The following is a 16,352-nucleotide window of genomic DNA, read 5'->3' on the forward strand; positions in this document are numbered from 1 at the left end:
AAATGATCTTGCCGGGCATCTCAGGGCTGGGTGTGTCTGCACCCACAGCACCCCTTGCTCCTGGCACTCCTCTGCCACCTGCCCCACAACCCTCCCGCAGTACTCCGCCCTTAGCATCCTCAACACCCTTTGCTCCCGTCAGATTTACAATGGCACTCTCTGCTCCTCGTTGACAAATACAGTACTGTTCAAAAGTCTTAGGCATCCTAGCTAAATATTTGTATATATCCCTAAGACCTTTGCACAGTGCTGTGTGTCAGTATAAATGTGAGAAGGAAATGAATCTGATTTACTGGGAGAGATAGGAGGCAAACCAGCAGAGACTTTTCAGTGAAACATTAATCCCAGCTTTGCCTGCCTACAATTGTTCAGCCACGGATTTGTCCAACAGTCAGTCAGCTCCCAACAACCACGAGCCCTTGCTCACAAGTTAGAAAATACACAAAAAAACACAAACACCTGTGACCGTACCTCCACAGGACTGTGATGAATAACATGAAAAGGTGAAAACTGATACAAACCATCATTTGAATGAGGGACAGAACTAGTTCTGCTGTTTGTATGAGGAAACAAATGTCAAACTTCTGAATTTAATAAGATGGGGCTTGTTTATATGTAGGAATCCATAAGCTGGGTATTTGTAACGCAGGGGTGACCTGTCTAGTTTAGCTAGGACAGTCTGGCCGCCTCTGACTATTAACTACCTCATTCAATTAAGAGGCAACAGAAAGATACCAGTAAACCGAATTAATGAATTTTTCTAGTGTTCATAGTTAGCATTACCAAGATGTTTATTCAACAGTTACTAACTGAATGTGAACTTTGGGTTCTAATTCAGTAACTTTACCACAGAAGTTTATGATGAGGTTGTCCTGACATATTTGGACAAAGCAGGCCCGAGAGAGAAAAGGTTAAAATGTAGAATACACAGGCCTGTAATAAATAGCTCTGTTTGCTGGCAACAATCAGTGGTAACAGCTCAGTTGTCTAAACCCACAAAGTAGCACTAGCCAGAGTTTCAGTACTGAAGTAAACAAATATTCAGCTGGAGGTTGAAAGGCTGATGCTGCCCTTCCCCACCCCCACCAATTGTAGATATTTCTTCACAAAAGAATTCAACGTTCAGTATTCCAAACTTCACCATTGTAGCTAAACAGAGAGTCTGGCCAGTTTGTGATAAAGACTGAAGAAGGTTAGAGCCCCACAGATGACAACTCCTCCAACTAGCAGCCCAGACAGCAGGAGAGCTACAACCCCCACCAGTACCATTGATATCAGCAGGGTTTTGTTGGTCACTTCACCTGGAGGAAGACAGAACGAAACCAGGTTAGTCTTCCAGGGAAGTGAAGACAAGGGTTGTACAAGGGGAGAGTTTTGTTCTTACCATGCCCAGGAGCCTCTTCCGCATGGGAGATGTTCTGGCTCCCCAGCCACACCCTGGGAACAGGGTCTTGGAGACTGGCAGACAAGATTTCCAGCGGTCCTATCTGAACCTCCCCTTCCATCTGCAATTGATCATCCTCAGACTGAGAGGCTATAAAAGAAAATGCAAAAGGGAACCATACACTTTGTTTGCTGGACTGAGGAAACTTTCTTAAACAGGAGCCCGAAGGGTTGAATTTAGGATTGGACAGGATTTTTCCTAGTGTGGGGAAATCTGGAATGTGGAATCAATTTAAAAGAAAGAAGTCAACTATTTAAGACAGCAAACTGAAATCCACAAGACATAGGAGCAGATTTAGGCCAATAACCCGTTTGTTCCAGCATTCGGTCATGGCTGATTATATTCCCTCTCAGTCCCTTTCTCCCCGTAATCTATGAACCCTCTTACTAAACAAATAACTGTCTAGGTCCACTTTAAATGTACCCAGTGACAGTCTGCACAGGCACCTGTAGCAATGAACTCCACTGATTCACCAACCCCTGGCTAAAGAAACTCCTTCTCATCTGCCCTATAGGGACGTCCTATGCCCTCTGGTCCTAAACTCCACCACTATTGGAAACATCCTCTGCATGTCCGCTCTGTCTCGGCTTTTCAATATTTGATAGGTTTCAATAAGATGACCCCTCATTCTTCTAAACTCCAGTGTGTACAGGCCCAGAGCCAGCAAACAGTTATTGTCTGTTAACCCTTTAATTCCTGTGATCATTCTCATGAACCTCTTCTGGGTCCTCTCTATCTTTTCTTAGATGAGATTTTGCTCACAATACTCCATATGTGGTCTGACCTATGCCTTAGAAAGTCTCAGTATGTAGTGGGAACAGGGAAGAAATTGCTGGGGCCCCAGCAAAGATAATTGTACCATAGTTAGCCTCCAATGAGGGTGGCTAGTGTGCCTCAAGGGCCGAGGACCAGCCTGGGATCTGTGGTCCATCGCTGGTAGAACAGTTACTTGAGGGGCTTCTCAGAGATAGGATCTACCCGAATCGGAAAGGCAAGGACCTTAGGGGTAGTCAGTGTGACTTTGTGCATGAGAAGTTGTCTCAATAATTTGAGAGAGCTATTTTTGAAGCAGTGACCTAGTGGATAGATGAGGGCAAGGTGGTAAAGATGGTCCACGTGGACCTCAGCAAGGTCTTTGATGAGGTCCCACGATGAGAGGCTGGTCTGGAAGATTAGATTAGCTGCGATCTAGGACGTGCTGCCATTTGGATATGAAATTGACTTGGCGGTAGAAGGCAGAGGGTGCTATTGGAGGGATGTTGTTCTGATTGGTGGTCTGTGACCTGCGGTGTGCTGCAGGGATCAAATCTGGGTCCACTGTTGACTATCGTCTATATTAAATGGCAGCATAATGTAGTAGTCAGGGTAACACTCTACAGTGCCAGCAACTCAGGTTTAATCCCACCACTGTGAGTAAGGAGTTTGTACATTCTCACCATGACCACACGGGTTTCCTCCAGGTGCTCCAGTTTCCTCCCACAGTCCAAAGTTATACAGGTCAGGGTGAGTAAGTTGTAGACATGCCACGTGAGCATGGGGACACTTGTAGGCTGCCCACAGCACATCCTCAGACCAGACCATGCTGGTGGTTGATGCAAACAATGTGTTTCACGGTCTGGTTCAATGTGTGTGACAAATACAACTAATCTCTGTGGATGAGAATGAACTTTAGGTAGCATAGTTAGCTTATTTGCAGATAACACCAAAAGTGGCGATGGTGAAGTGGACAGTGAAGGTTGTCCAAGATTACAACTCGATCAACTGGGAATGCGGGCCAAGGAATAGCAGAAACAATTTAACTTGAAAAAGTGAGAAGTGTTGCATTTTAGGAGCACTTTTAGTAATAGACTAAGACAACTGCTCTGCTCCAAAGAGCGCTACATGAAGTCATTCTTACCCTCAGCCATTAGGCTCTATAATGAACCAGGGAAGTGATAACCCCCTCCTGTTAGACTGTTTGAGGTAACTTACTTTTTTATTCTTTCTTACTTCTCTTCTAATATTTATATCTGTGCACTTGCAGTGCTAGTGTGACACCAATTTCCTTTGGGATCAATAAAGTACCTACCTATATCATGTTGCAATTGTACAAGTTATCAGCAAGACCACACTTGCAGTATTGTGCACAGTTTCGGTCACTTACCCAAGTTGGAAAGAGTACAGAAAAATTTCACAAGGATGTTACCGGTAATAGAGGGCTCGAGTTACAATCAGAGATTGGTACTGTTTTCCCCTGCAGTGTCAGAGGCTGAGGGGTGACATTAGAGGCCAATAAAATCACAAGCAGACAACTACTGTTGGCAGAATTTCGGATGGTGACAAGCAGGCATACAGCAGTGAGATAAATCAGCGGCCGAGCAGTGTCACCACAACAACTTCATACTCAACATCAGCAAGACCAAAGAATTGATTGTGGACTTCAGAAAGGGCAAGATGAGGGAACACACACCAGTCCTCAGGGGGATCAGCAGTGGAAAGGGTGAGCAACTTCCTGGGCATCACCATCTGAGGATCTATCCTGGGATCAATATATTGATGCAATTACAAAGAAGGCACATCATTTCATTAGAAGTTTGAGGAGATTTGGTACGTCACCAAAAACACTCACAAATTTCTACAGATTAACGATGGAAACTTCTCCATGGATTGTCACCTTGTTGTGGTGGAGAGGCTTGTGTACTCCTGAAATCCCGAGAGCAATGCCGTCTGGAGCTATGCTCCTGGTAGGGTTACGCATGAAGGTAAGGTCCAGGGTGAGGTCCCTGACAAAGTACAATCCAACCAAGACCTCAACGATGGAACAGGCAGACGAAGTTACTTTGAACTTAACGGCCGTGAAGGCAGATGAAGGCTGCAACAAATCCATCAGCTCCAATCGTCATGGTTTCCATGCCATTGGAATCAGTTGGTTAATTTATGAAGTATCATGTGCTTCTTGGAGTGCAACATCAAGTACACGTTAAACAAATACACACACAGGCATCTTCGCTCTGTGGGCCACTTCTTCAGAATGAAGACCATCATCCTCGACCTCGAGGGATAGCCATGACGACGATGAACCATGGAGAGCGTTTTAACTGGCTTCATCACTACCCGGTATGGAAGAGTCAGTACACAGGATCAAAATAAGCCGCAGAAAGTTGTGAACTCACAGCTCCATCATGGGCACCAGTCTTCCTGTCCTCCAGGACATCATGAAGGATCTCCACCCACCCCCAAATCACCCAGGACATGCCCTGTTCTCATTGCTACCATCAGGAAGGAGGTACAAGAGCCTGAAGACACATACTCAATAATTCAGGAACAGCTTCTTGCCGTCCGCCATCTGATTTGTGAATGGATATTGAACCCATGATCACTATCCCACTTTTACACAACTTACTTAATTTAACTATTTTAATATGCATCTACTTACTGTAATTTAGTTATCATTTTTGTACTGCTGCCACATAGCACGTATTGCTGATATAAAACATGCTCCTGAGGCAAGATTAATAGTCTTTTCCAAGCGTCAGCAAGTCTAAACTGGAGGGCAGAGATTTAAAGCAAGCAGGGTAAAATTTAAGTGGGACCCAGGGGGCCAGTTTTCCCACTATGCACGGGGTAGTGGGATTGTGGAATGGGCTGCCAGAGGAAGTAGTGGAGTAGATACAATGACAACATTTAAGGCATAGGATAGGGAAGGTTTGAGAAGGATACAGACCAAATGGAGACAAAGGGGATTAGCTCAGGTGGGCAGTCTGGTCAGGGTGGGCAGGCTGAGCCAAAGGGTCCGTTACTGAACAGCAAGACCCCTTGACTCTGCTCAGAACTCTCCCTCCAAAGATCAGAGCCTAGAATATTTTTACAGTACGTATTGATCATAAAGTGCTCAAACAGGGATGCAGAGTCAAGACAAGAGTTGGAGCAGAGTCTGCTTCTGCCCCTGAGTACTACACCAAGCTACATCAGGTGGCTGGGTTCCAGCTGGGACAGCTGGTCAGAGGCATGTGTAAGGGAGCAGGTTAAAAGGAAGAGGTGGATTTGACCAGAGATTCCGAGGGTAAGCCCACATCTTTGGGATGGCATGGTGTGTAGCGGCTGGCGTAATGCTATTACAGTGCCAATGGCACAGTTTCATTTCCCTATGCTCTCTGTAAGGAGCTTATACGTTCTCCCCATGACCGTGTGGGTTTCCTCCGGGTGCTCTGGTTTCCTCCCACATTCCAAAGATGTACGGGTTAGTAGGTTAATTGGCCACGTGGGTGTAATTGGGGGGTGTGGGCTCGTTCATCCGGAAGGGCCAGTTACTATGGTATATCTCCAGATAAATAAAATGGTCTGCAGGTCTGTAGTTGTACAGAAGTCCAGAACTGGTTTGGAGGGCTGGAAAGAATTAGAGGATTTGTGGCAATTTACAGAGTGATGAGCAAATTTAAGATATTGATCGCTGGGCAGGGTGCAGCTTGGAACCATACCCTGAGCGTGCCCATTCCCCAGGCATTACCTAGTGTGTTCCATCCCGAGCCAGTACTCTGCCTCCTCCTGCCTTCCCTGCAGCTTCCCCAGTCACAGCACGCACAGATGCCAGCAGGGCCTTCCACCGGAAACCACCTGAAAGCAGATGAGAACCTGAGAAACTCCCCTCGGGTGAGCCACAGATGTCAAACATGGGAACTCTTACCGACTGGCTGCCCTGTGGAAGGTGCAGGCCTTGTTGACAGAATCAGCTCTTGCGTCTATTGCAGACACTCTCAGGCGGCAGGTGATGAAAATCTACAAGGCACGAACACACACAAGTCAGGCTCTCAGATCAGTCCCGTCTTCACCGACACCGGGTCTAAGCCCCCGAACTCAGGGGCAGCAGATGCTGGAAATCTGGAACAGCACAAAATGGTGGAGGAACTCGGCAGGTCAGGCAGTGTCTATGGAGGGGATTGGGCCAGGACCTTTTACCAGGAGGCTCAGCCAGAAATATTGATTGTGTATTCCTCTCTGAAAAAAAGCAACTATATATTGTAACATATACGTATATGCTTTGATAATAAATATACTTTGAGATGTTCAAACCACTCCCTTCTTGTCACCAACTTTGCTCTCAGTAAAGTCCATTTCTCATTAATACCATCAATATCCCTCAGGCCCTCCCTTGAACCCCTGCAGGCACCCAAACTTACAGAGCTACCAGCTTCAAGGAGCCGAAACGTATCGAGCCTCATCTGGAGCTTGTTCGGGTCTGCTCTCGGCGACACAAAAACAGACAAGGAGCCGGCAGATCTGCTATCCAGCAGGCAGCTGAAAGTAGAGGGGAGTCAGTGTGGCAGCAAGACCAGTTTACGGGCCATCGCGCTGTGCCAGCAGCAGGTCCTCACCCGTTGAAGCCCAGGAGATGACGTCTGGGAGCAGAGTCCTTATCCGGAGTTGGTGTTGCCACGCAGCTGTCAACGTACAGCCTGACGGGGAGGCATTTGGCATTCACAGAAGCTTCAATATGGATGAAGTCACCCAGCTGGTAACTGCTGGAGGACCGCTCCTCACGCCAGTCGTCTAGGGAAAATACCGGACAGCGTGTCACAGCAAAACAGTGAAATGCAACGTCTGCGTTGACTACAAACATGAACTTAGTGCATGCTGGAGGCAGTCTGCAAGTGTCACCACACATACCAGCGCCAACTTAGCATGTGCAACATGCTCACCAAACAGCAGCAAAATAGGCCACATTCCTTCCTCCCTCCCTCCCTCGCAAGCAGCCCTCCTACCCCAGGACAGTCCATTTTTGGCCTAAAGCAGACCTGGACACTCAGGGGCATGGCCATTGGGCCTCGACATCCGACCGACCTTTAGGCTTCATTTTTGCTTTTGACCCCAGGACTCACTGACGGCAATGAATGAGGGCTCCCCGCCAACTCCAGGCCTCAAACTTCAGACTGTCGGATGACCAGAACCCCAAACGCTAGGCTACAAACTCTGGTGTCACTGACCCATGTGCCTAGGGAGTCACCTCCACTTGGCACCATCTTGACCGTCCATGGTTAAAGACCACGCCCCCCCCCCCCCACAAACCCTCCAATCCAGCTGCCACCAACTCAGGCCTTACCACTCATGAGATGCAAAGAGTACCATGGCAACGCCCATTTGGACCGTGGAGAGCTCAGTGGTGTCCAGGTAAGGCCTGTTTGCTTGTCACCAATCACCTTCCTGTCAAAAAAGGAACCAACCGTCAACTCCTCAGTCTCCGTTTTGCAAGCTAGATGAAGAGTGCATGCGCACGGTGGGGATCAGGCAAAGGCGTTACCTGGGGTAATGGCACTCAATGCCAGCTATAGCCAGACTCGATGTCACAGTGGCAGATGCAGCTGCCCTCGGCCTGAGGTACAGGTGGGTGGAATAGATGAGTCGATGCGCGGAGACCTGAAACATATAAGGATTGGTCTCAGGCCCTAAAACCGAGTGTAGAGGAGGGAGGATGAGAGGCAGAAACTAAAGTGGGGGGTAGGGGTGGGGCCGGGCACGTTGGAGAGAAAGCACATACTGAGATCCTCACCTTTACCAGAATACCACATTCAGAGAGGTTGGTGTAGAAGAGCACCGTATCCGTCTGGGGGTCTGCCCACACAGGAGAACAGCCCGCTGCCCCCAGCCTCAGCTCCAGGGCCCGAACAAGGCGCTCCGTCCCGAGCAAGGTCAGTCTGACCCTCACCAGCAGCGTCTGGTCCCCACACCAGGCGGTGATAGGCTGCGAGGTGGGGGAGGAGGTCATCGACAGGGGAGATTCAGGAGCCCAGCCCCCTGCAATCTGGGCAGGGACACAGAAAGCTCTATATCTGCTCCGCAGTGGCTGCGGGGGCCTGGTGTACTCCCAGTTATCAGTGTAAACTGCCCCTGCTGAGAACAGCAGCAAAACCAGAAACAGCATTACTGAACCTCCTCCTCCTTGCCCAACAATGACTAAACAAAAACTTAAACCCTCCAGCAGCCCTCGTCTGCTGGTTATGATTTCTTCAACCCTAAATACACTTCGATTCTGTCCAATGAGGAGGCTCAGAGAATCCTAGATCAGTACAGCCAGTTACACCAGTCACATGAATGGCTGATGCAGGTCCCTGTGCCACTAACAACAGACCACTATCAAACTAGACAAGCACTGGCCTGGGCATGCTCATGACTGGGTGTGAAGGGGATCTTTAACATGGTTATAGAGTCATAAAGCACTACAGCCCAGAAAAAGCCCTTCAGCCCATCTAATCTGTGCTTCTATACCCAAATGCACTTCCATATCTCCATACTCCTCCCATCCATGGTTCTGTATAAACCTGTCCCAAATGTTGCATTCGAACCCTCTGCCACCAATTCTACCGAGAGCTCGTTCCACACTCACACCGAGTGAAAAAGTTCCCCTTAAATATTTCACCTTTCACCCTTAACCTATGACCTCTAGATCTACTCTCACCCAGCCTTAGTGGAAAAAGCCTGTTTGCATTTACCCTGTCTATTCCCATCATAATTTTTGAATACCTCTATCAAATCTCCCCTCAGTCTCCTATGCTCCAGGGAATAAAATCCCAACCAATTTAACCTTTTCCTAGAACTTGGGTCTTCAAGTCCCAGCAACGTCCTCGTAAATTTTTATTCTATTTCCCTAATAACTTTCTGCAGAGAGAGCTTTACTCTGTATTCTAATACAGTTTTTGTCTTTCTTTCCTATTTTTATAGTTTTTGCTGTTTCTGTTGCTTAAGGAAGGCGAGGAGCTGCATTTCTGTAGGACCAACCAGAGTAGGTCTTCCACAGTGAACGGTAGGGCACTGAGGAGTGTGGTAGAACAAAGGGATCTGGGAATGCAGGTCCATAGTTCATTGAAAGTGACATCACAAGTAGAAAGGATCATAACGAAAGCTTTTGGCTCATTGGCCTTCATAAATCAACGTATTGAGTACAGGAGTTGGGATGTTATACTGAAGTTGTTTAAGACGTTGTGAAGCCTAATTTGGAGTATTGTGTGCGGTTTTGGTTACCTACCTACAGCAAAGATGTAAATAAGGTTGAAAGAATACAGAGAAAATTTACAAGGATGTTGCCGGAACTGGAGGGCCTGAGTTATAAGGAAAGATTGAATAGGTTAGGTCTTTATTCCTTGGAATGTAGAAGATTAGGGGGAGATTTGATATACAAAATTATGAGGGGTATAGGGAGCTCAATTTTAACATTTAAAAGAAGTACATGGATGGTAGGGGTATGGAAGGCTATGATCCGGATGCAGGTCAACGGGCATAGGTTTAGTACAGACTAGATGGGCCGAAGGACATGTTTCTGTACTGCACTTTTCTACGATCCTATGACTCTACCCTGGGAATACGTGATGGGACGGGGTGGAGAATTCATTATTGGAACTGGAATTGGATTATTATCGTCACATATACAGAGAGAGGGTGAAAAACATGTGTAATGTTAATACAGATCAGATCATTAAACAGAGCACTGAGGTAGAACAAGATAAAACAGTAATGTTCGTTCAGTATATACCGTGTCGTATGATGTGGGTGGGCGATCACGGTTTTCTCGTGACCATGACTGTGCTTGGCAAATTTTTCAACAGAAGTGGTTTGCCATTGTTTTCTTCTGGGCAGTGTCTTTGCAAGACGGGTGACACCAGCATTAACAATAGTCTTCAGAGGTTGTCTGCCTGGCGTCAGTGGTCGCATAACCAGGACTTGTGCTGTGCACCAGCTGCTCGTACGACCAACCACCACCTGATCCTGTGTCTTGTCCAAGGGTGACCTGTGGGCTAGCGGAGGGAAGGGCAACTATACACCTCCTTTGGTAGAAACATATCTCCACCCCGCCACCCATAAAACTATAACAGAATGTAAAGTAAAGCGTAAAAGCCAACAGAAAAGTGCTGTGCAGGGAAACGATAAAGTGCAGGACCATAAAAAGGTAGGCCGTTAGGGCACAGAAATGGGCAGCTGGGTGTGTCAAAAACAAAACCTGTGGCCCAGAACTTCTCAGTGCAACCCTCTTTACTCTGGGTCCCCTTTGCAAAAGGGTTAGACATACACAGAGACCCTCCATTGGTGACATGCTCAGTATTGGAACAGAGAAAATAGAACATTACGGCACAGTACAGGCCCTTCAGCCGACAATGTTGTGCTGGCCTTTTAACCACAGTGTCGTTGGATAAGCCAATGCTCCCTTCTCCCCCCAGCCGAGAGGGGTTGCGATTGGAGGCAACCATGTCCCAGACTGTGAAAACATCCTGGCTGAGGACAGGCAGATCCCTTAGAACAGTATGGCTCGTGAAGGCAGTTCCCCTGGCATAGAAATCGTTGCCAGCACATCTCATCTGGGAAGATACACCACACAGACAGGTAAGGATACAAGGTCTGAAGGCAGAGAAAGATGTTGACCAGGGTCTGGATGTACACCAACAACTGACTGTCCTCTTCAATCAGGAAACCCAGACCCATAGCAGGGATCCTCTTGTCCTAGAAGAAATGAATGAGATCCCTCAGCCCATCTAGTCCATGCTAGCCCTGAAGCACTCATTGGCATTAGTCCTATATAAATCCCATTTTATTCCCCCGACCTCTCTATCAACTCCCTACACACTAAGTGGGATGGTGGGGTGGAGATTCGTCTCTACCATAGGGAGTGTAAGGTGTTCCTTCCCTCTGCCAGCCTGCAGGTCACTCTTGGACAGGGTGTAGCACCTGCTAGGAACCCTGATCAGGGTCAGGTGAAGCCATGAGAGCAGGTGGTGAATGGTCATATGAGCAGCTGGTACATGTCACAGGTCCTGGTTATGCGACCACTGATGCCAGGCAGACAATCTCTGAAGAGTATTGATAATGATTGGGGTCACCCGTCTGGTAAAGACACCGCCCAGGAGAAGGCTGTTGAATTTGCCAAGAACAGTCATGGCCATGAAAAGACCATAATTACCTATGTCATATGATACGGCACATAACAAACACACTAGGACAAGTTAACAATTCATCTAAACACAAGAGATTCTGCAGATGCTGGAAATCCTGAGCAATACACACAAAATTACCAGGGAACATAATTTTAAGGTAATTGGAGGGATGTCAGAGGTAGGTTTCTTACACAGGGAGTGGTGGTACAAGCATGTACCTTAGGGACATTGAAGAAACCCTTAGGTACTGTATGTACATGGAAGGTAGAAAGATGGAGGCAATGCAGCAGTGAACGGTTACATTGATCTCAGAGTAGCTTGAAAGGTTGGTACAATGCCAGGGGCCAGAGGGCCTGTTCTGTGCTGTATTGTTCTATTTCCTGCAGTATGTTCTAAGATGCTGGAGGAACTCAGCAGGTCAGGCAGCATCTATGGAGGTGAATAGAGGAATAGGGCCCAAAACATTGACTGTTCATTCCCCTGACCAGCTGAATTCCTTTGAGTGCTGCTACCAATTAAATCTATCAACCTTTAGAGGGAGGAATGTGATGGGACCCTGTCCTGGGAGAGGCTGACAGGGCAGGTCAGAGGGAGGAAGGTGATGGGACCCTGTCCTGGGAGAGGCTGATAGGGCAGGTCAGAGGGAGGAAGGTGATGGGACCCTGTCCTGGGAGAGGTTGACAGGACTGGTCAGAGGGAGGAAGGTGATGGGACCCTGTCCTGGGAGAGGCTGACAGGGCAGGTCAGAGGGAGGAAGGTGATGGGACCCTGTCCTGGGAGAGGCTGATAGGGCAGGTCAGAGGGAGGAAGGTGATGGGACCCTGTCCTGGGAGAGGCTGATAGGGCAGGTCAGAGGGAGGAAGGTGATGGGACCCTGTCCTGGGAGAGGCTGATAGGGCAGGTCAGAGGGAGGAAGGTGATGGGACCCTGTCCTGGGAGAGGCTGATAGGGCAGGTCAGAGGGAGGAAGGTGATGGGACCCTGTCCTGGGAGAGGCTGACAGGGCAGGTCAGAGGGAGGAAGGTGATGGGACCCTGTCCTGGGAGAGGATGACAGGGCAGGTCAGAGGGAGGAAGGTGATGGGACCCTGTCCTGGGAGAGGCTGACAGGACCAGTCAGATGGAGCTTTCTATTTAAACCATGCCGTCCTGCACTAGAAATCACTTTATATCTTTGAACCATTTCTTTACATCTATTCCATTCCTCATCCCACTGCTGAAATCCGTCCCTGAGCTGATTCACAGACGGCTGTCGTGAGGCAGCCGCCCTTGACTAAATGATTGATTTCCATAAGACCACAGACATAGGAGCTGAATTAGGCCATTTGGGCCATTCAGGCCGATCCGCCATTCCATCATGGCTGATTTATTTTCCCTCTTAACCCTGTTCTCCTGCCTTCCCCCCATAACCTTTGACACCCTGTCTAATCAAGAACTATCAACCTCAGTTTTAAATACGCCCAGTGACTTGGCCTCCACAGCTGTCTGTGGCAATGAATTCCACAGATTCACCACCTTCTGGTGTCCTTCTATTCTAAGGTTATGCTCTCTGGTCCTAGACTGCCCTGCTATATGAAGTATCCTCTCTCAGCCATCTAGGCCTTTCTGTAGTCTAAACTTCAGTGAATACAGGCCTAGAGCCATCAAACACCCCTCATACATTAACCCCCTCATTCCTGTGATTATCTCGTGGATCTCCACCAGACCCTCTCCGATGCCAGCACATCCTTTCTTAGATAAGGGGCCCAAAACTGCTCACAATAGTCCAAGTGTGGTCTGACCAATGCCTCATACTACTTTTCTGAGGCAGGTTAGGTAGATTAGACTCTCCTAGTTCTATCTGAAGATGATTTTAATCGTTCGACTGAACTGGTGCTGTGTTTCCAGGATGTGGTCAGGGGCCGTGCTCCGCCCACACTGCTGTTCCGCTTGCAAGAAGCTTTTCATCCAGCCGGAACCCATAGTTCTCAACCTCTCTCACAGAAGATGGGCCGTTAAGGACTCTAAAAGCATTGGTTCTCTGACCCTGTGAGCATCGAGCAAGATGACCATCTCCATTGACTTTGAGGAGTGCCTGAAGGACTCGCCAAAGTTCAGGTAGGACCAAGGCGGGTGATAGTCGTGTCAATAGGCTGCCGGCTGAGATGTGTGGCAACTTCTTCCACCTTCCCCTCTCTCCTGACGTTCGCTTTCTGCGAGACCCTGGTCCTGATGGCACGTCTTACCGTGTCCAGAAAGCGTTAAATCAGAGTGTGTAATAGTGCTCACAACACTTTACTCTGAGGCCACCATTTCAAGGACCTTCCTTTGGTCCAGAATCATCCATCAGGTGAGTTATATATCCTTCAACCCTCTATCCTCATGGTATTAGAGGATAACGACCTCCTGCTGAAATCATTCAGCTCATCGTGCCTGTGCTAGTGGCTTGAGAGAGCTGGTGATTGGGCTACGGGTATGGCTTTTTCTCCTTGGCGTTGGGGTGCCGTGAAGGTTTGTTTCAAACGGTGAGACACGGGGGTATCGTAAACATTTGTTCTCAAATGATGAGGCATGGTGTACCGTGAAGGTTTGTTTTCAAACCATGAGGCAATGCAGGAAACGGCAGACTCTTTATTCTGTGGTGTTACATTGCCTTAGTGTAAAGGATGCAGCCTAAGACGTGTTGGCGAATCTGATGAGATGCGTGTTGCTGGCCAAGGGACCGCCTTCTCTTCCGTTCCTCTCCTGTGCTATTTCCACACCTCCCCCCACTCTCTTTCCTTCACTCCCCGGTGTGCTGCAGTGTTGAACATGTTCTCCTTCAGTTGAGGCAATAACCTGTCAGCAGAAGTTCTCCCTAGTGTAGTACTTAACCTCATCACAACCAGGAACAGATTAATACCTAGCTGTCGGCGAGACCTTAACTTGTACAAAGTGGTTGCAAGTTTCCTTGCAATAGATCGGAGAATATGTTTGCAAAGTATTTTAAGAGTCACCTGGTATTTTGAGTACACTGACACAGTGAATGAGAGAACTACAAGTTTTCGCTGCTGTTCTTTCCCTGTTTGGTCTTCCTTGCTCTGACCAGTGCAACACCAAGTGTCCCCCCTGACCAGTGCAACGCCGAGTGTCCCCCCTGACCAGTGCAACGCCGAGTGTCCCCCCGACCAGTGCAACGCCGAGTGTCCCCCCTGACCAGTGCAACGCCGAGTGTCCCCCCGACCAGTGCAACGCCGAGTGTCCCCCCTGACCAGTGCAACGCCGAGTGTCCCCCCGACCAGTGCAACGCCGAGTGTCCCCCCTGACCAGTGCAACGCCGAGTGTCCCCCCGACCAGTGCAACGCCGAGTGTCCCCCCTGACCAGTGCAACGCCGAGTGTCCCCCCGACCAGTGCAACGCCGAGTGTCCCCCCTGACCAGTGCAACGCCGAGTGTCCCCCCGACCAGTGCAACGCCGAGTGTCCCCCCTGACCAGTGCAACGCCGAGTGTCCCCCCGACCAGTGCAACGCCGAGTGTCCCCCCTGACCAGTGCAACGCCGAGTGTCCCCCCGACCAGTGCAACGCCGAGTGTCCCCCCTGACCAGTGCAACGCCGAGTGTCCCCCCGACCAGTGCAACGCCGAGTGTCCCCCCTGACCAGTGCAACGCCGAGTGTCCCCCCGACCAGTGCAACGCCGAGTGTCCCCCCTGACCAGTGCAACGCCGAGTGTCCCCCCGACCAGTGCAACGCCGAGTGTCCCCCCTGACCAGTGCAACGCCGAGTGTCCCCCCGACCAGTGCAACGCCGAGTGTCCCCCCTGACCAGTGCAACGCCGAGTGTCCCCCCGACCAGTGCAACGCCGAGTGTCCCCCCTGACCAGTGCAACGCCGAGTGTCCCCCCGACCAGTGCAACGCCGAGTGTCCCCCCTGACCAGTGCAACGCCGAGTGTCCCCCCGACCAGTGCAACGCCGAGTGTCCCCCCTGACCAGTGCAACGCCGAGTGTCCCCCCGACCAGTGCAACGCCGAGTGTCCCCCCTGACCAGTGCAACGCCGAGTGTCCCCCCGACCAGTGCAACGCCGAGTGTCCCCCCTGACCAGTGCAACGCCGAGTGTCCCCCCGACCAGTGCAACGCCGAGTGTCCCCCCTGACCAGTGCAACGCCGAGTGTCCCCCCGACCAGTGCAACGCCGAGTGTCCCCCCTGACCAGTGCAACGCCGAGTGTCCCCCCGACCAGTGCAACGCCGAGTGTCCCCCCTGACCAGTGCAACGCCGAGTGTCCCCCCGACCAGTGCAACGCCGAGTGTCCCCCCTGACCAGTGCAACGCCGAGTGTCCCCCCGACCAGTGCAACGCCGAGTGTCCCCCCTGACCAGTGCAACGCCGAGTGTCCCCCCGACCAGTGCAACGCCGAGTGTCCCCCCTGACCAGTGCAACGCCGAGTGTCCCCCCGACCAGTGCAACGCCGAGTGTCCCCCCTGACCAGTGCAACGCCGAGTGTCCCCCCGACCAGTGCAACGCCGAGTGTCCCCCCTGACCAGTGCAACGCCGAGTGTCCCCCCGACCAGTGCAACGCCGAGTGTCCCCCCTGACCAGTGCAACGCCGAGTGTCCCCCCGACCAGTGCAACGCCGAGTGTCCCCCCTGACCAGTGCAACGCCGAGTGTCACCTCTGACCAGTGCAACGCCGAGTGTCGCCTCTGACCAGTGCAACGCCGAGTGTCCCCCCTGACCAGTGCAACGCCGAGTGTCGCCTCTGACCAGTGCAACGCCGAGTGTCCCTCTGCTAACAGCCTGCCCTGAGATTGTAAAACTGTGCAATTTCTCAAGTCCTTTGCTCATCCCATTTCTCCCGGCTGTTAGCTGGCAGCTGAACCTTGACCCAGAGCTCACAGTTATGAGTCCCATATCTAAGAATGGATGTGTGTGGCACAGCAGAGGGTTTGGAGAAGGCTCACGAGAACGATCCAGAAATAAACAGGGAAAAGTATGAGGAGTGTTTGATGACTCTGGACCTGTACTCACTAGAATACAGAAGAATGAGGGGGGAGATCATTGAAA

General features: G+C 50.1%; 2 protein-coding genes across 2 annotated transcripts in view; one reads left to right on the forward strand and one right to left on the reverse strand.

Annotated features, from left to right (window-relative positions):
* Nucleotides 1–782: 782 nt before the first annotated feature.
* On the reverse strand, nt 783–8,245 carry LOC140197306 (zona pellucida sperm-binding protein 3-like). The gene is made up of 9 exons (XM_072257247.1): nt 7,968–8,245; nt 7,719–7,834; nt 7,521–7,621; nt 6,796–6,970; nt 6,601–6,718; nt 6,108–6,199; nt 5,931–6,037; nt 1,385–1,534; nt 783–1,301 (listed from the first exon to the last, which is right to left on the reverse strand). Exons 1-9 carry the CDS (start codon nt 8,181–8,183, stop codon nt 1,150–1,152), a joined length of 1,227 nt encoding a protein of 408 aa, XP_072113348.1. The 5' UTR covers nt 8,184–8,245; the 3' UTR covers nt 783–1,149.
* A 5,012-nt stretch (nt 8,246–13,257) lies between these two features.
* acap1 (ArfGAP with coiled-coil, ankyrin repeat and PH domains 1) overlaps nt 13,258–16,352 on the forward strand; it is a 135,289-nt gene continuing 132,194 nt past the window's right edge. Inside the window, exon 1 of the mRNA XM_072258455.1 lies at nt 13,258–13,432. Within this exon, the coding sequence (XP_072114556.1) occupies nt 13,380–13,432 (53 nt within the window). The 5' untranslated portion in view covers nt 13,258–13,379. The remainder of the gene's footprint in view (nt 13,433–16,352) is intronic.

This window comes from Mobula birostris, chromosome 5 (genome assembly GCF_030028105.1).
Source record: "Mobula birostris isolate sMobBir1 chromosome 5, sMobBir1.hap1, whole genome shotgun sequence".
NCBI classification, from domain to species: Eukaryota; Metazoa; Chordata; class Chondrichthyes; order Myliobatiformes; family Myliobatidae; genus Mobula; species Mobula birostris.